The following is an 18,420-nucleotide window of genomic DNA, read 5'->3' as shown; positions in this document are numbered from 1 at the left end:
TCAGGGGTGAGAAGCGGCCAGGACTGCTGAGGACTGAGGACCCTTGGCAGGGACCGGATGTGGAGTCCCACTTCACCCCAGAGCGGGTTTCCCAGTCTGCTCCCAAGGATGGGGAAGAGGCACCCGTGATCGCCAGGGCACAGCAGGGTCCTCATCTGGCTTCTGACTCGTGTTGTAGGGAGGACAGGAGCCCCGTCTGGACATGGGGCACTTGGCAGGGGACAAGACAGAGTCACTACCCCCCGGGCAGGCTGTCTGGGTGTCCGGAGAGCTGGACCCTCCGCTTACCCTCAGAGCTGCAGCTTCCAAACGCAGCCACTCAACCAACTGCAGCCCAAAAGTGCTGGGGGACGTCGTGAATTCCCGCGCTGCAGTTTTTGAGCTACATTCCCAACCCCCTTTACTTTCCATTTTGGGGCAGGATCTCACTAAGTTGCCCAAGTTGGGTTTGAGCTTGCGGTCCTCCTGCCTCAGCCTTCCGAAGCCTGCGGTTCCAGGTGTGCATCACCACACCTGGGTTTTTGTCATTACCCCAATCATACAGTGTAGTAAAGCAGCTACTGACACAGAGTTTGCATTGTGCGGGACCTGAGGTGGCGAAGCGTGCGGGGGACGTGTGGTTGGATACAGACACTGCACCAGTGTGTGCAGGGGACTGAGCATGCGCGGCCTTTGGGCCTGGAACTGATTGCCCAGGAGACCGAGGGCTGATGTCTTATCCAGGTGGACTGACGTTCATTTTTTCCCATTTCTAAAAGAAGTTGAAACACGTCCCCCTAAAAGTCTGTGGGGTCCACCCCTTGGCCCTGTGTGGGAGGAGTCTGTCCTGCCTTCAGGAGTTGTGAGCTGGCAGAGGTCCAGGCCACAGCTAGTGACAGGATGGCTTCTGGAATCTTTTCTTTTTTTTGGTACTGGGGATTGAACTCGGGACCTTGCGCTTGCAAGGCAGGTGCTCGAACCACTGAGCTAAATCCCTGGCCCACAGGATGGCTTCTGACAGAGACGTGTGGTGTGATAAGGAAACGCGGGCCGCGGAGACCAGGTGGGCAGGGACATCTGAGTGGAGAAGGTAGAGGTGAAAGCAGTGCCTGCCAGTGAGAAGGCAGGCGGGACCTGCCGTTAGACCAGGGCTGCAGCGGCGGCACAGGAAGAGGGAGGTTGGGCCGAGGGCTGGAGCCAGGACAGGACTGAGGGCCACAAGCTCAGGGGACCTGCGGGGACCCAGGGAGCCCCGAGTTCACATCACAGCCCTGCCTGGCTCTCCCTGTGTGTATTAGTCCTGCAAGGCCTGTGGGCTGCTCTGCTCTTTTGAGTTATTTGCTTGTTTGTTTGTTTGGTTTTTGGTGAGTTATTTGGTTTTTGAAACAGGGTCTTGCTATGTAGCCCAGGCTGGCCTTGAATTCTTGGTGATCCTCCTGCCTCAGCCTCCCCAGTGCTGGGATTACACTTGCTCTGGAGGCCGGTGATTATCCAGAAGCACCAGCAGGAGCTGCTCTCAGCAGCAGGGGGCAGGCACAGCACCCGTCTGAGGGGATCTGAACCCAAGGATGGGCATCAGCAGTGTCTCCCCCAGATTCCCTTGTAGACTGGAGTTGGGAATTCGAATCCACTTCTCACTGGTGTCAGATGTTACCCTACGATTTCAAGCAGAGAAACAGCATGCCTTAAGTTTCTTTTTGGAGGATTCCTCTGACTTGGGTGGACAATAGGCACACAGGGCTGTGGGACCGGGTCACAGCAGGAAGTGCAGAAGCTCCTACAATTGTCGGGGCAGTGACTGCAGGAAGGCAGTGCCCTGTGTGGTCAGTGTGGGGAGCCACAGGGCCGGCTGTGGATCTGCTCTTCTCCCCACTTTGCTGCCTGCTGTCCAGACTTGAGCCTCCCCTCCCTGCAGCCTGCTCCTCCACGCTGCCCTCCGCTCCAAGGCTCGAAGGAAGGGGTGGCCACGTGCCGAGACCCCGACCCCAAACCCACCCAACTTTCTCTGCTGTCTTTTCTCTCCCCGACTGGCTGCTGGCCCACAGTCAAGCTTCGATCCCCATCACCGCTCCCAGCCAAGTTACGAGCGCCCTTCCTTCCTGCCTCCTGGACCTGGGCTCATGCTCCGACAAAAATCTATCGGTGAGTTCTCGCTCCAGGGCTGGGCCGGTGGGGAAGGAGATGACTTCTGCTCAGGCCTGTGACTGGGCAGAGCTCAGGGCCTGGAGCTGGGCGTCCCGGCTCCCCTCCTTCCCAGCCGTGGAGCAGCGGCTCGGCATCTTGAAAATGGGGACAAGCCCCGAGATCAGACGTGGGGGTGGGGGTCCGGACGTAAATGCGGGAGTTGATGACAGCCAGTGACTGAAGCCATATGCCCCACGGGAGGAGCAGCCAGATACTCTGGTCAAGGCCTGACCCTGAGAAATAGGCAGGCTTAGCTCCTTTCAGCCGCCCGGGGCGGTGTTGCCCATGCCTTTGCCCATTGCTCCCCCCCAGCCCCCGCCCCGACTCCAGCGTCCGCCATCACCAAAGGGGTGTAGCATCCATGAGCTCATCTGTGTCTCGCCATGGGCCGAGGACTTTTTCCATGTGTTGGCTACCTCTATAAACAGCCACATCTCAGGCTGGGGATGCAGCCCAGTGGCAGGGAGCTTGTCTAGCAAGCCTGAGGCCGTGGGTTCAGTCCCCAAGCCAGAAGAGCTTGTCTGCCATCAGCTACGTCTTGAGTGGTTGTAGCTGTGAAATCAGGGCGATCCCTACCTAGCGCAAACTACTTCAGCTCACCCCAAGGCACCGTAGTATCCGTTTGCCTTTGTGCGAATTAGAAAGAGGCGCCCTCTCGTGTTTGGAGGTGGAAATTCAGCTGAATTTCGCCGCCCTCCCGCCTGCTCCCCCTGGTGTTTGCTGTTGAGCAGTGCAAATCCCGAAGCGCCTGGCTCGTCCTGTTTAGCAGCTTACGCCCAATGCAGGACAGCGGGAGCGCCCCGCCGTGTGCCACACGCCGTGCGTCCTCCGTTTCTCCCCAGGGGCTGCAGAGGATGACAGACCGTACCTAGCACCCCCAGCCATGAAGTTCAGCCGCAGCCTGTCTGTGCCGGGCTCGGAGGACATCCCCCCGCCGCCCACCACGTCCCCACCAGAGCCCCCGTACAGCACACCCCCGGCCCCCTCCTCCTCGGGCCGCCTCACCCCGTCCCCGCGGGGAGGCCCCTTCAACCCCGGCTCCGGGGGACCCCTCCCCGCCTCCTCCCCAGCGTCCTTTGACGGCCCCTCCCCTCCCGACACGCGCGTGGGGGGCCGGGACAAGAGCCTGTACCACGGTGGCCCCTTGCCCCCTGCGCACCACCACCACCACCACCACCACCACCACCACGCGCACCCGCCGCACCCGCCCGAGATGGAGACGGGCGCCCCCGACGACGCCCCGCCACGCCTGGCTCTGGGGCCCCAGCCCAGCCTGCGGGGCTGGAGGGGCGGCGGGCCCAGCCCGAGCCCGGGGGCGCCCTCACCGTCGCACCACGCGGGGGCTGGCGCCGGGGGCGCCCCGCAAGCCCCGGCCCTGCGCTACTTCCAGCTGCCGCCGCGCGCCGCTAGCGCCGCCATGTACGTGCCCGCGCGCTCCGGCCGCGGCCGCAAGGGGCCGCTGGTCAAGCAGACCAAGGTGGAGGGCGAGCCGCACAAGGGCGCCCTGCCTCCCGCCGCGCCCGGGTCCCCCGCGTCGCCGCAGCCGCTGCCCCCCGCGCCCGCGCCGGCCGAGAAGAACTCCATCCCCATCCCCACCATCATCATCAAGGCTCCGTCCACCAGCAGCAGCGGCCGCAGCAGCCAGGGCAGCAGCACCGAGGCCGAGCCGCCCACCCAGCCCGAGACCCCCGCAGGCGGCGGGGGCTCGTCATCCAGCCCAGCGCCGCCCCTGTCGCCCGTGCCGCCCTCGCCGTCGCCCGTGCCCACGCCCGCGTCGCCCAGCGGCCCGGCCACCCTGGACTTCACCAGCCAGTTCGGGGCGGCGCTGGTGGGCGCGGCGCGCAGGGATGGCGGCTGGCAGAACGAGGCCCGCCGGCGCTCCACGCTCTTCCTTTCCACGGACGCGGGAGACGAGGAAGGCGGCGAAGGCGGGCTGGGCGCCGGGGCCACCCCGGGCCCGCGGCTGCGCCACTCCAAGTCCATCGACGAGGGCATGTTCTCCGCCGAGCCCTACCTCCGCCTGGAGTCTGCGGGCGGCTCGGGGAGCTCCGGCTACGCGGGCTACTCGGCGGGCGCACGCGCCTACGCGGGCAGCGGGGCCAGCAGCGCCTTCTCCAGCTTCCTGCCCCCGCGGCCCCTGCTGCACCCGCTCACCGGCAAGGCCCTGGACCCGGCCTCCCCGCTCGGGCTGGCGCTGGCCGCCCGTGAGCGCGCGCTGAAGGAGTCCTCAGAGGGCGGCGGCGCCCCCCAGCCCCCGCCCCGCCCCCCCTCGCCCCGCTACGACGCGCCGCCGCCCACCCCGCATCACCACTCGCCCCACGCGCACCACGAGCCCGTGCTGCGCCTCTGGGGGGCGCCGCCGCCCGACCCCCCGCGCCGGGAGCTGGGCTACCGAGCGGGGCTGGGCGGGCCAGAGAAGCCGCTCCCCGCCAGCCCACCCGCCGCGCGGCGCTCGCTGCTGCACCGCCTGCCGCCCACGGCGCCCGGCGTGGGGCCCCTGCTGCTGCAGCTGGGGCCCGAGCCTCCCGCCCCACACCCCGGGGTCAGCAAGGCCTGGAGGTCTGGAGGCGCGGAGGAGCCTGAGCGGCTACCCCTCCACGTGCGCTTCCTCGAGAACTGTCAGCCGCGCGCCAGGCCGGCGGCGGTCTCCAGGGGGCCCTCGGCGGAGGATGGGCCCGGGGTCCCGCCGCTCAGCCCGCGCCGCTCCGTGCCCGCCTGTCCCACGTCCCCGCGGGGCGGCGAGGAGAATGGGCTCCCTCTGCTCGTGCTGCCGCCGCCGGCCCCGTCGGTGGACGCGGACGACGGTGACTTCCTCTTTGCGGAGCCGCTTCCCCCACCCCTCGAGTTTTCCAACAGCTTCGAGAAGCCGGAGTCGCCCCTCACGCCGGGCCCCCCCCAGCCGCTCCCGGACCCCCCTGCTCCAGTCACCCCCCTGCCCCCCGTGCCCCCCCCGGCGGCAGCCGCCCCTGGCCCGCCCGCCCTGGACTCCACTGCATCCAGCCTGACGTCCTATGACAGCGAGGTGGCCACGCTCACTCAGGGGCCCCCCGCGGCTCCCGGGGACCACCCCACCCCAGGCCCGCCGGCCCCAGCGGCCCCAGCGCCCCCCGCCCCGCAGCCGGGCCCAGATCCGCCACCGGGCACGGACTCCGGGATCGAGGAGGTGGACAGTCGCAGCAGCAGTGACCACCCCTTGGAGACCATCAGCAGCGCGTCCACGCTGAGCAGCCTGTCTGCCGAGGGCGGGGGCGGGGTGGCCAGCGGGCCTGAGCTGCTGGACACCTACGTGGCCTACTTGGACGGCCAGGCCTTCGGGGGCAGCGGGCCGCCGTATCCCCCGCAGCTCACGACTCCCTCGAAGCTCCGAGGCCGGGCGCTGGGGGCAGCCGGAGGCCTTCGACCCGGCCCCAGTGGCGGGCTCCGAGACCCTGTCACCCCCACCAGCCCCACGGTCTCTGTGACTGGGGCCGGAAACGACGGGCTGCTGGCCCTGAGCGCCTGTTCGGGGCCCTCTTCGGCAGGCGTGGCCGGGGGCCCGGTATCGGTGGAGCCGGAAGTCCCCCCGGTGCCCTTGCCTGCCGCCGCCTCCCTGCCTCGGAAGCTACTGCCCTGGGAGGAGGGCCCGGGCCCGCCACCACCACCCCTGTCTGGGCCCCTGTCCCAGCCTCAGGCCTCCGCCTTGGCCACCGTCAAAGCCAGCATCATCAGCGAACTCAGCTCCAAGCTCCAGCAGTTCGGGGGCTCCTCAGCAGCTGGAGGGGCTCTGCCTTGGGCCCGGGGAGGCAGCGGGGGCACTGGGGACAGCCACCACGGTGGAGCCGGCTACGTCCCCGAGAGGACCTCCTCCCTGCAGCGGCAGAGGTGAGCAGGACCAGCGGCTGGCAGTGGAGGCCTTAGGGCTGATGTGGTGGGCACCAGAGTCCGCCCTCCCATAGCTGTGTCCCTAGACGGTCCCGGGATGACAAAGACACAAAGCAGGCTGGCTTGCAGGGCTTTGCCCCGGAAGAAGCTCAGACTTCCAGGAGGAAGTGCCCTCCTGGGGTCCCCACCTACTTCACAGCCCAGGAAGAACACAGGAGATGTCCGAGTCCCTTGTACCCAGGGTGGTGCCAGACAGGGCCCAGCTTCTTGGGGCTCAGGCCCAGCCTGGCTCAGCACTTTCTGGCTGGGTGATCTTAGGTAAAGAACCAACCCCTCTGCAGGATGGGGACAGCACAGTACCCCCCCTAAAAGGGCATTGGCGCAGATCTGAGGTGTGCCATTGTCACACCCCCGGTGGAGGAGGACAGGGCCTCTTGAAGACCCCAGCATCACAGAGATGGGGAAATATGGGGTCATGCAAAGTCCCCCAAAGCGGCTAGTGAGCGGAGATCACCCCAAAGTCCAAGCCCGCCCAAGACCCTCCAGTCTTCGGGAATGTGGTAGGAGGGGGAGTTTTAAATCTCACCCCTCCAAAGGGCTCACTAGTCCTGGCCCAGGGCTGGGAGACGTGGGCTTGTTAGGCCTTCAAGGTCTCTGGGCACTTCACTCAGCACTGGAAGGAGAGGATGCCTGGTGTAATCACCCAGAGCCTGGTTACAGACGGACGACCGCCTGCCATGTGCCGGGTGCCCTTCTAGGGGGTGGCAACCCCACAGTGCACAAGACAGACACAGCTCAGAGCCCGCTGAGGCAGGGGTTGGCCCGACAGTGAGCAGAGAAGCTGCAGTCACCTTCATACCTCACCCTAGTGGGCTGCTGAGTAGCAGGGAGACAGCAGAGCCCAGGAGGCAGGAGCTGGCAGCCTGCGACCAGAAGCGTGAGCCTATGCTAGGGCAGCCAAAGGGATGAGGGGAACCTTTTTCTCCCCTTGTTTCTTCTCTCTTTCATCTCCCTCTCTTCATCTCTCTCTCTCTCTGTCCCCTGTCCCCCTCCATCTCTCTCCCCAAAATGCTCATCCTCTTTTTTGTTCCTCTCACTGTTCCTGTCTTCCACTCTGCTATAACTGGCCATAATCCCAAAGGCAGTATAGAGTAGTGGTTAAGAGCTCAGAGTTTGGTGCCATATAACCGGGCTCTGCCACTTCCTGGCTGTGTGTCCTTAGGCGAGTTACTAAACCTCTCTGTGCTGATAAAAATGATGGTCATAGTAACCTGCATCAGGGCTATTGTGGGGATTAAATTGAGATGGAGATGTAAAGCACTTAGAACAATGCCTGGCACACATGAGCAGCAGTAAGTGGTGGCAATGATTATTATCGCTTAATGTCTCTTTTTCTTTCATCTTTCTCGACTCACCCTTTCCCGATGGCTCATTCTCTGTCCTGACATCCGCCTCGACTCCTTCCTCCGTCCATCTCCTCCACGCTCGCGTCTCTCCCTGTATCTTGACCTCGGTCTCTCCCCCTCCCCCCTCGCCTCTCCCCCTCATCCCCCCCGCCCGTCTCCTGCCCCCTCGCAGGCTCTCCGACGACTCCCAGTCCTCGCTCCTCCCCAAGCCCGTGGGCAGCCTGTTTCAGAACTGGCCCAAGCCACCTCTGCCGCCACTCCCCACTGGATCCGGGGTGTCGCCTTCAGCCACTGCACCCCCGGGGGCCATCTCACCTTCTGCTTCCTCCTCCTCCACCTCCTCCCGCCACCTCCAGGGCGTAGAGTTCGAGATGCGGCCCCCCCTGCTCCGCCGGGCCCCCAGCCCCTCGCTGCTGCCCGCCTCGGAGCACAAGGTCAGCCCAGCACCCAGGCCCTCGTCCCTGCCCATCCTGCCTTCAGGCCCTCTCTACCCGGGCCTCTTCGACATCCGCGGCTCCCCCACCGGTGGGGCGGGGGGCTCCGCGGACCCCTTCGCCCCTGTCTTCGTGCCGCCGCACGCGGGGATGTCCGGGGGCCTGGGAGGAGCCTTGTCGGGGGCCTCTCGCTCCCTGTCGCCCACCCGCCTGCTGTCGCTGCCCCCGGACAAACCGTTTGGCGCCAAACCTCTGGGCTTCTGGACCAAGTTCGATGTGGCCGACTGGCTAGAGTGGCTGGGCCTGGCCGAGCACCGGGCCCGCTTCCTGGACCACGAGATCGACGGCTCCCACCTGCCCGCCTTGACCAAGGAGGACTATGTGGACCTGGGGGTCACCAGGGTGGGCCACCGCATGAACATCGACCGGGCTCTCAAGTTTTTCCTGGAGAGGTGATGGCTGGCCTGGACGGACCGGCCGTCCACAGAACCCTGCCGCCAGCGCCTCTCACCTCCCGTTCTCGCCGGGCAGGGACTCTGCCGGAACTGCGCCCTGCCCTGTCTCCCGAGGCCTGAGGTCACCAGGTGGCCCCATCCGGGCCGGACACTTGCACCTCACAGGAGGGGGCGGCTGACACAGGACTTCGAGTGACGTGTGGGGAGCGGCGGGAGGGGACGGAGGAATCGCCGGGACTGAGGAGGAGGAAGGGTCGATCCTGGGGGAGGGGACAGACAGAGCCATAGAGGGCCAGCCCTGAGCCTGACCGGATGGGGGCGACCCCAGGCCGCAGGGGAGGGGTGCCCTCACATTCCACCACCTGCGCCCCTCTAGCAGCCTTCCCGCCTCCCCAGGCCCCTCCGCCCCTTTGCCCGCCCGCTCCCCAGCACACAGCTGCCCTCCCCCGCCTCTGCTCGCTCGGCTCCGTTGCACGCCTGCTCGCCCTCTCCTCCCCTCAGCTGCAGCTTTGCACAAATCTGCCCTCACTGTCTCCGCACACTCCGCCTTCCCGCCCGCCCAGCTCGGCTTTCCTTGCACATGTTTCTTTCCTCATGCCTCCACTCCTCCGGCACACCCCTTCTCCTGGGGCCCCCTCATGCAGTCTCCAGACCGCCCTCCGCTCACGCCGGTCCCGTGATGCAGACACACGCGGGACCCAGCTTGCGGGGCCCCCCAGCCCCCCGCCGCGGCCTGGACCTGCGCATTCCCTCCCCAGGGACCCTGTCTTTGCTCAGCTCTCGTGCGCTCGCTGTCGTCTGCTCCCCCGAGATACGCGCACCTCCATCCTCCTACACGGAGGTGCTTTCCCCTCTGATCATGAACCCCACATTCTCGCTCTGCTCACAGTGACCCCTGCCCTCTTGCACTGTCACTTTGGCCACTCGCCCCTGCGGAACTGCTGCTCACAGCCGCACGGCCCATCTCCACCCTCTCCCACACGCACCTTCCCCAGCGCGCTCCCTGACGGATCCCCGGGGCCCTCTTTCCTTTTGTAACGCACCCAGACATTGCTGCACACTCCCCGCTTTCTGCTAACTCCTCGGCGACTTCCCCACCTGCCCCGAGGCCCCACCCCTCCTGGGCACGCTCGCCCTTCCCACGTGCACTGGGGCTGCGCTGCCGTCTGCCCCGATGCCCGCCTCTTCCCACCTAGCTCCCAGCTCACCAGGCTTCTTCTCTCCTCCGCTCACCTGCCACGTCCTCCCCGGGCCATCTTCCCACCCATTTTGCACGAGGAGCCCCTTCTGGCCTTTCCTCCCCTCCCAGACCCCCCTCCCTCCAGCATGGCCGCTCCGTCCCGCACGCTGCCCCTACCCCTTATTCCTGGGGCTTGGGAATTTTAAAGCCACCTCTCCCCCTTGGAAGCCCCTTCCCCTGCTGCGGGTAAAGGGGGGAGGGCACTGCCCTCAGGTTCCCCCCATGTTCAGCTGCCAAAGAAGGGCGCTCCCCCTCCTTCCCCACGCCCATCCCCCTCTGCTGCCCCTACCCCCACGGTGGGGGGAGGCGCTCCGTCCACGAGGGGAGGGGCAGCCCTCCCCTCACCATGTCAGGGATCTGCGGGGAACCTTGTGGGAGGGTCGCGGGAGGGGGGAGGGGTGGCAGGACAGAAGCAGAGGTCGTGCGCTGGGCCCCTACCCGCCCCCTCCCCCTCCCCCTGGTCGGATGCCCCCAGTCCGCAGGGGGCCTGCGCGGCGCCTGTCTATCAAGGGCTTGTTCATTCTGGATGGGTGCCGCGGGGTTGGGGAGGGTGTTGGGGGTGGGGAGGGGGAGGAGCAGGGGGGTGGGGCTGGAGGGGGGAGGCACGGGGTGGAGAGGAGAGACTAAGCAAAAAGAAACAAAATACAAAGCAAAACGACAAAAAAAGAAAAACCCTAGAACACACACACATACACAAGTCCAGAAAAGACCTGAAATAAAAGCCTGAGAATTGTCTTCCAAGGGGGGTGGGAAGGGGACGAGGAGGGGGCGGATGAGGACGTCTGGTTCTCGCTGAGACCGGCTGGAATCTGCACGCGTCCAAAGTCCGGCGCCCAGGTCTTCTCTTCTGATGGCCTCAGTTCCTCCCTCAAGGGATCAGGACCCCGGCGACCATTTGCAGGGACTGGAGTAGGTTTAGGGAGGCGGGATTATAAGAAGGGGGTGAGTGCCTACCCCCACCCCCTCCCTTCCTTGGACTCCCCACCAAGGTTTTGCAGACAGAAATGGCTTTTGTACCAAGTCTTTCTTTATAATTAAACTCACAGTATCCACCCCCTCGAGCCGGCCCCGCCTCCTTCCTGGGAGGCGACGCCCCCTCCCGGCGAAGTCGGCCCCCCCCTTCAGGGGCGTAGTGCGCAAGCGCAGCCGGGGCCCACCCTCTCTCTTGCGTCAGTCTTCCTGGGTTGGCTCCGACCCCAGGGCCTCGAGCATGCGCCGTCGGACCAGCGAGCGGCGCAAGTGCAAGCGGTAGTCGCCCTACTGTAGGTCGTCGTGGAGCACGAGCTGGTGCTCCAGCCCGCGGGGGCTGAGCCCAGAGCGCAGTAGGCGCGAGCGCGTCTGAATGTCAGCGACGGTGATGAGCCACCTGCGAGGGGCAACTTGCTGGTGGCCTCAGCCCCGCCTTGGATTGGCAAAGCCTCCTCCCGGTTACCTACTCTGGCCGCTCTGTCCCTAACAGCCCTGCCCTCTCGCGGAGGTCAACACGTGCCCGGACCCCTGTCTTTCCAGCTCTGGTCTCGCGCTCAGCCTGCTTCTGCCCCGTGATCCAGATCTCTCCAGGTCACTCCCTCCTTATCACATCCTGCCCTGGCCCTACTAGGTGCTCGGCCCACTGCTCCTCATAGCTGCCTTTCCTGGCGCCAAGCCCATTTCTTGGCCCAAATTCGGGTTCCGACCCAGTCCAGCCCCGCCCTCCAATGCCGGGACTCCCACCTTGCCCTTACTAGCCGGTCTCGGCCCCGCCCCCTCACCCCGCCCCCGCCCCCAGGCCGCTCACCCTACGCCCCGTTCGCTTGGCCCCGCCCCCAGCGCTTAGACACCAATCTTGATCTTCAGGGGCCCTAGGCCACGACCCCTCACTGCTTCCAGCTCCACGCCCCCCCCCCCCCCCCCGTCCTCTCGGCTCCGCCCTCCGCGCTGGCTCACCGGTCTCTGCGGCCGCGGTCCCACAGATTACGTTCATGTTCTCAAAGCGTATGCTATTCACGCGCCCGCTTTCCATGGCCCCAGGTAACTTGGCCTCCAGCGCCTCCAGCACCTCCACGTGGGTAAAATCCTCCTGGGGGGATAGAAGAGAGGCCCTCAGCCCTTGATCCCCTGGGTCAGAAGACACCGCCTTAGACCCCAGCTGTAATCCCAGGGCTCTGGGAGGCTGAGGTAGGAGGATCTCAAGTTGGAGTCCCACCTGAGAAGCTTAGTGAGACCCTGTCTCTAATAAAAAGGGCTAAAGATGTAGCTCAGTGGCAGAGCACCCCTGGGTTCAAAACAACAAAACTTTGGGAGGTTTTGTTACATCTGAAACTACGGAATTTCTTAGCAGATAGATTAGCAGAAGCCCTTCGTCCTTAGTCTCCCTCTCTCTGGCCCTCAGTTTCTCCTGGGATGAACAGTGATAAATTGGAAGACCGATCCTTTGACAAATCCACAATCAATTTTCAGTGTACTGCCCCAGTGCCAAGCCCACAGCCCGTAAACCACACAGCCTGGGTCTAAACCCTGCCCACCTCAATCCCAAACCCGCACCCTTTCTATTCCCAGCCCTCAAACTGCGGAAACCAAGGAGCCACAAGGAGGAGACCTCACCAAGGTCTCCATGCAAAGGCGGAGAGGCTGGGAGGCAGGTGGTGTGGAGAACTTCCGTATGCATGGCAGCTCTCGGTCCAGAGCCTCATATTCTGCAACGACCTGCTGTAGGCACTGCTTCCTGAGAGAGAGAGTGACAGGCAGGGTCCTCCAAGGTCAGAAGTCCCTGCTGTCACATCTAGAGGAGCAGTGGAGGTCAGAAGTCATAGAACCAAGGGCCACTCACGAGGATTTGACAGGCCTCCCCAGGCTTCGAGGTGGCATCTCTTCTGGGGCCTCCATGTCCACCAGGAGGGCAGCTGAGGACAGAGAACCCACTATCATTCCTCAGTATGCTTCTGCTTGAATGAGCATCACCTGTCATCCATGCCACCCTAGAGTAGCTCACAAGCCAGCTGTTGGATCTCACCCTTCTTCACTCTGAGATGCTGAAGCCAAGACTCTAATGACCACATATCTGCTTGGACAGTTGGGTTCTTGTCAGGCTCTGTCTGAAAAAGGGACCAGAGGGAGGCTATGAACCAGGGGGAAGCTAGGGATTTGCTCTTTTCTGTTTCCTCCTCCAGTCACTCTCCCTGGATCCTGCACAACAGCAGTATCTCCTGCCTCTAGGAACAGTATTTGGGCCCAATTGGCAGTTTTTTATGGACTCTCTTCACTGGAACTTGATTGATGATAGTTCAAATGTGGCCCCTTCTTGGCTAATTGGTCTGTCCCATAGGGCCCACTGCAGTAGTCCCATTGACCCATTTCTCCTTCCCCTTTAGTCCTAGTATTGTATCCAGCCCACAGCTGCCTGGCCTCCCTTGTAGCTCACACAGCTGCTCTGACTCCCTTGCAGCTAGGTATGACTGCATGACCACACACGCTCACCAATGGAGTATTAGCAGAGTGAGTGTGGGATGCAACTTTGGGATCATATGCTTAAAAGAAAATTCCTTGTCTTGGGGGGTTTTGCCCCTTCCCTTGGGCTGAAGCATGTATGCAGTAGTAACCCACCATGTTTGGGTACATTGAGCAACAATAGGGGAGGACCTGGGGCCCTGAATCCTCTCATGTAATTGAGGTGTCCAGAACCCAACCACCTACCTCCCATTACGTGAGACAAATATGCTTCTATCTTCTTCATGCTCATGTTTGTGGGTCTTTTTATTACAGAGGATGAGAGAAAAGCAGCCTTTGACAGCCAGGCCCCAATGCTCTCTCTCCTGTGGGGCACAAACAGTATCATACACCACCACCACCAGGGAAGCCCACTGTGACTACAATGCACCAAGAGAAGACTACTCCCACATCACATCTCAGCACAGACAGAAACACAAAACACCCAAACTACAAAGATGATCAAACACCCCAATTAGTGTGGAGAACTTCCGTGTGCCTGGCTCAGAGAGAGCCCCACCTTGCCCAGAGCTGCTTTAACCAACCACAGCACAGGCTGCCTTTGCTGCCCCCCTCAGTCCTAGTCTTTGGCCAGCGTCAGAACAAAGCCCCGCTTCCCAGAGCCCAAGCCTGGGAACAACAACCCAGCCCAACTCCTGTGACATGTCCTTGCTAACATCCCTTACTGAGATGATATTTGACATACGTACAGAGCACTGGCTGGCCTCACAATGGCCACTGTCTGGCTTCCAACAGTTCTAACAGCCAGTTCATGAAAACCAGCACTCAGGTCCTATGAGCTTTGAGTGGCCCATGGCTCCAGGGTGTCAACACAGCTCACCCTGTGGCATCACCGGGTCCCCTCCCTGCCCCTACCCTCCCTCCTCCAGCCGCCATCCCAGGTGCTGGGTGTTCCAGCTACACTGTCCCCCCCCCCCTCAGACAGACCGGCCACCTTCTCATATCTGTCCACTTAATGATAGTAACCACTATGTGCTTCTGGGGCTCTTCCATGTGTCAAGGACTTTTAAAAGCACTTTCTTTCCATTTCCATTCCAGTGTCACTTGGCAAATGATAAAATGGAAGCACAGAGAGGTTAAGTGACTTGCCTGACATCACACAGCCCCAAATGATACAATCAGGATGAGAATGAAAGCATCCGGATCCAGAGTGCCTATTCAGTCTCCCCAGGCTTCTTCCTCCCACTCTACCCTTGCTAGACAACAGCCATCTGACTCCTCTACTTGCCCAGTCACCCCATTGGGGTTCTACTTTGAAATGTAGGTCTGCTCCTACCCACCTACCCCTCCTGAGAGTCCTCCAAAGACTCCTCATTGTTGGATACAGAAGACCCAGGGTCCTCCCTGTGGCCCACAAGACCTGCTGATGTCTTAAGCCTGACCAGGCACTATCATTCTCCTCACTGCTTTCCTATGACCTGAACTCTCTGTCCCTCCTGCCACAGGGCCTTGGCACATGCTGTGCCTCCACGAGGGACTCTCTTCTCCCTCATTCAGCAAATCAATTTTCCCTGAGTGTCTATCGGTGAGTTTCTCGTGGATCACAGCACATGGGCAATTCTACCTTCTTTGTATGATCCATTAACCTAGCAGGTGCTGGGTACTAGTTGGTCAGTAGTAAGTATTTCTTGAATAAAACCTGAACAGGCATAATTAAATGCAATGTGTGGGCCTTGGTTTGGGCCTCATTTCAAACAAATTGTAAACAACAAATTTTGGACTTCAGCAGAGAATTTACATATGGAGTAGGTATCGGATGATATTCAAGAATAACTGTTGCTGAGCCTGGTGGCACACACTTGTAGGAATCTCAGCACTCTGGGAGGCTGAGGCAGGAGGGTCACAAGTTGGAGCCCCGCCCAAGCAACATAGCAGCTTAGCAAGACCCTGTCCCAAAATGAAAAATACAAGAGGGCTGGGGTTGTAGCTTAGTCTGAAGGCCCTGGATTCAATACCCAGAACTGGAAGAAGGGAAAAAAAAGAATAATTTTCCTTTTTGTTCGGTATAATTCTGGCGCAGGGGTATGTATTTTCTTAATCCTTAGTAATTGAGGCTCGTGCTGATGTTTGTGGGTAATAGGAAATCACATTGGCAGTTTTCTTTAAAACAAATTTGTCCTCAAGAATGTCCCCCAAAAGTGTGTGTGCTGGTGGGGGGGGGGGTGTCTAGGTGAAATCAGAGTAAAATATTGCTAGTTATTGAAGCTAGGCATTGGGACAGGAAAACTGTGAATGACTGCTGGGCACAGTGGTGCATGCCTGTCAGCCCAGCACCGCGGGAGGCAGAGGCAGGAAGCTCGCAACTTAACTAGACCCTGTCTCAAAATGAAAAATAGAAAAGGGCTGGGGATGTAGCTCAGTGCAAAGGCCCTGAGTTCAATCCCCAGGACTAAGAAATAAATAAGGAATAAAAAATGTCTCTAAATTACAATAGCGATTCTAACACATTCATTTAAAGGTCTATGTGTAACTGAATTAATAAAAGTATTGCTTTCAAAATCGATGCTGGCTGAGTAATTAAGAAAATGCAACCATGTCCACCTTTGACGCATCTCTGAGGCCGCCTGTGTGACCTGGGAGGATGCTGTGCTCCCCGGCCTCCCCTCTGAGAACTCCCAGCAGCCGAGGAGGGGACTGGCGGTGCTGTCCACAGTGAGGCCCGCGTGGAAAGGAGGTGTTGGCCAGAAGGAGGGAGGGCAGGTGGAAGGGCTTCTTGCGCAGAGGTGAACCCGCCTGAGCCAAGGCCAAGATGACAGGTCATCACGACAGGTCACTGGCAGGAACCTCGAGAATTCTCTTCAACCCCAAACAGCAGAGCACTTACTGACACGGAGTATGAATTATTTGTGAGATGGCTTCAGGTCCCCTCCCTGCCTGAGAACAGGCTCCCTCCTTGTCCATTAGCAGCTCACGGGCCTTCTCAGGGCCTCCGCCTGAGCTTCCAACCTGATAAACTAAAAATGTGATGGGTTCCCAAATGCCACAAAGAAAACAGCAAACCTAAGGGCCGGGGATTTAGCTCAGTGGTTCTGCTGCCTGCCTCCCAAGCGCAAGGATCTGAGTTCTATCCCCGGTACACCCCCCCCCAAAAAAAAAAGAAAGAAAGAAAACAGCAAACCTGAAATGAACAAACAGCCACGTTTCTGGAGTGTACGTATATTATGCTTAACGTGTGGTGCCTTTGTTAGGTTAGTCTACTCGAGAAATTGAGCCCAGGGCCTTTGCACTGAGCTACACCCCCAACCCCTTTTATTTTCTATTTTGAGACAGGGTCTCTCTCTTGAGTTGCCTAGGCTGGGTTTGAACATGCAATCCTCCTGCCTCAGCCTCCCAGGGTGTAGGGTTACAGGTGTGCACCACTATGCTCAGCTACTTCCCAACTCTTCCTGCAACAAAATCACCAGGAAAACATTAAACAAATGCAGATGCTTGGGTCCTGATCCCAGAGATTCTTGTTCAGTGGTTCTGAGCTGAAGTTAGATATGGGTTGGTTTGTTAATGTTTTTAAGAACAGTCAAACTTGAGGACCCCTGATCAAAATAATTATAATCCCATTCATCTTGCCAGGTAAAGGTGGGTGGGTAAGTGCTGACCAATTACATGTGAGGAGACACCACTTGGGGGCTCTAACAATATGGGGTTGTGGCAGCCATATTGTGATCATGAGGTAAGCAAGCTGAAGTATGCAAAGATGACAAACCCCAAGCCAAAAAGCCAGGAGATGGAAAGAAAATGAATCCTAATGGCATCCCTGAGCTACTGATTCAACCAAACCCAACCCCTACACCCTATACTTACACACTTCTGAGCTTCTTTTTGGATGAGGTAATGACATTTCTACTCTTTAACCCCAAGTCCAGCTGTCTACTACCTACAGTCACTTGTATCCCCGCTGAGAATGCTGAGTGCCTGAGTGGGCTATGCTAAACCACAGAGCACAAACAGGGCACTGTGGCCCAGGCCCAGACAAAACTGTGTCTCGAAGCCAGGCTGAAGGGCTGGGACACTGCCCTGGGTATAAGGGGAAGCCAGGAAGTCTGAGCAGGGCCAGCTGGGGTCAGTGCTGAAGACCAGGGAAAAGGTGAGGAGAGAACAGCCAAGCCAGGGCTGTGGGCACAGAGAGGGAGGGCCAGGCACAGGGAGTCAGAGGCCACGAAGTGGGGAGGTGGCTGTGGGTGGAAGGGTGGGCCCAGCTCAGGGATTGGGAGGGTGGTGGGAGCATCTGAAAATTGAAAACCAGAGAGGAAAGGAAGGGAGGACGCTGAGCTCAAATTGGAAGACAAAGACAGGCAGGGTGTCTAGAAGGAAAATGGCCTCACGTTTGCTAAGGGCCCAGAGGCTCACAGGAAATGTAGTTCTGGGCCCAGCGTATTGGCCAGGGAACTCCAGAGGCTCATGGGAAATGTAGTTTGAGGTGCAAGGGGCCATTGTCCAGCAACCTGGTGAATATGGGGGTGAGGGAAGGGTCTCCCTATGGAATACCAGGGACCCACCAGGCCACCCTGAGGGCCCAGGCTCCCACTCAGTGCAGGGGTGAAGGGAATCTGCCCCCCTCAGTACCTGGCTCCCTGTGCATGCTGGGGTTGCCCAGGCTGGGGCAGCCCAGGGGCTCCACCTCAGGCTGCATCCTGGGAAGGCAGGCGAGGGATGTCTGGCGGGGAGGGAAGGAGGCCTCTGGCTGGGCCGCGCACCCCAGCTTCTCCTCCCAGGTCCTCTCTCTCCTCCTTTTTGATGCCCCAGGGAGGAAATACGGAAAGGGAAGGCAGGGAGCCTGTGGAGACAGGGTGCCCCTAACCTTGAGGGCTTCCTGGGCGCCCTAGTCCCTTCTGTCTCACGTCCCTGCTTCTTTCTGCATCTCCCCAGGTCTCCCCCAGGCCGCTTCCCCACCCCTCTCTCTCCGCCCCTCTCCCCCGTCTCTCGTCTCTCTCCCACTTTCGGCCTCCCGCCCACCCGCCCTCTCTGGCTAGCTCTCCTCCTCTCTTTCCCTTGACTTCTAGGCCCTCTTCTCCCTCGCTTCTCTCCTTCCTCTCTCCATCTTCCTAGCCCTGCCTCAGTTTCCCCAGCCTCCCTCCCTTCATACTCCGCCGCCTCTGCCTCTCTCAAACCCTCGCGCCCTCTCTAGGTCTCCGTGCCTCTCTGCCCCGTCTTTCTAGGCTCCTGCCTCCATCTGTCTTCTCCCCTGCCTACACCCCGCTCTGCCCACTTGCCCTCCTCAGCCCTGGGTCAGCCAGAAGTGGCAGGCAGGGGGATTCTCAATCGGAACGGGGTTCTCCGCGCGCGAGGGAAAGGTGGGCGGGGCAGGTTGCCAAGGTGCCTGGGGGAGGGGCTGTCGCTGAGGGAGTGGGGAACTGGGGGCCTGGGCCAGGGCTCGAGCG

General features: G+C 60.9%; 2 protein-coding genes across 9 annotated transcripts in view; one reads left to right on the top strand and one right to left on the bottom strand.

Annotated features, from left to right (window-relative positions):
* Shank1 (SH3 and multiple ankyrin repeat domains 1) overlaps nt 1–10,620 on the top strand; it is a 46,913-nt gene extending 36,293 nt beyond the window's left edge. For 7 of the 8 annotated variants that reach the window (XM_087200646.1, XM_087200644.1, XM_087200645.1 and 4 more), the window contains 3 exons: nt 2,025–2,121; nt 3,006–6,024; nt 7,603–10,620. In XM_087200646.1, the coding sequence (XP_087056772.1) occupies nt 2,025–2,121; nt 3,006–6,024; nt 7,603–8,320 (3,834 nt within the window). In that variant the 3' untranslated portion in view covers nt 8,321–10,620. Of the gene's footprint in view, nt 1–2,024; nt 2,122–3,005; nt 6,025–7,165; nt 7,355–7,602 lie in introns of those variants that run through there. The other variant, XM_087200648.1, reaches the window with a different exon arrangement.
* Nucleotides 10,621–10,692: 72 nt separating this feature from the next.
* Nucleotides 10,693–18,147, bottom strand: CUNH19orf81 (chromosome unknown C19orf81 homolog). Its single transcript, XM_087200651.1, is given in 9 exon segments — nt 10,693–10,925; nt 11,486–11,501; nt 11,504–11,618; nt 12,143–12,263; nt 12,369–12,441; nt 17,606–17,698; nt 17,701–17,760; nt 17,763–17,828; nt 17,831–18,147. Coding segments are annotated over 9 exon segments (990 nt in total). The 5' UTR covers nt 18,081–18,147; the 3' UTR covers nt 10,693–10,729.
* Nucleotides 18,148–18,420: the final 273 nt, after the last annotated feature.

The sequence above is a fragment of the Heterocephalus glaber genome, unplaced genomic scaffold, assembly GCF_053883595.1.
Source record: "Heterocephalus glaber isolate CG9 unplaced genomic scaffold, H.glaber_assembly_v1.0 deba00001744, whole genome shotgun sequence".
NCBI lineage: Eukaryota > Metazoa > Chordata > Mammalia > Rodentia > Bathyergidae > Heterocephalus > Heterocephalus glaber.
This window is presented reverse-complemented; position numbering and strand designations above follow the sequence as displayed.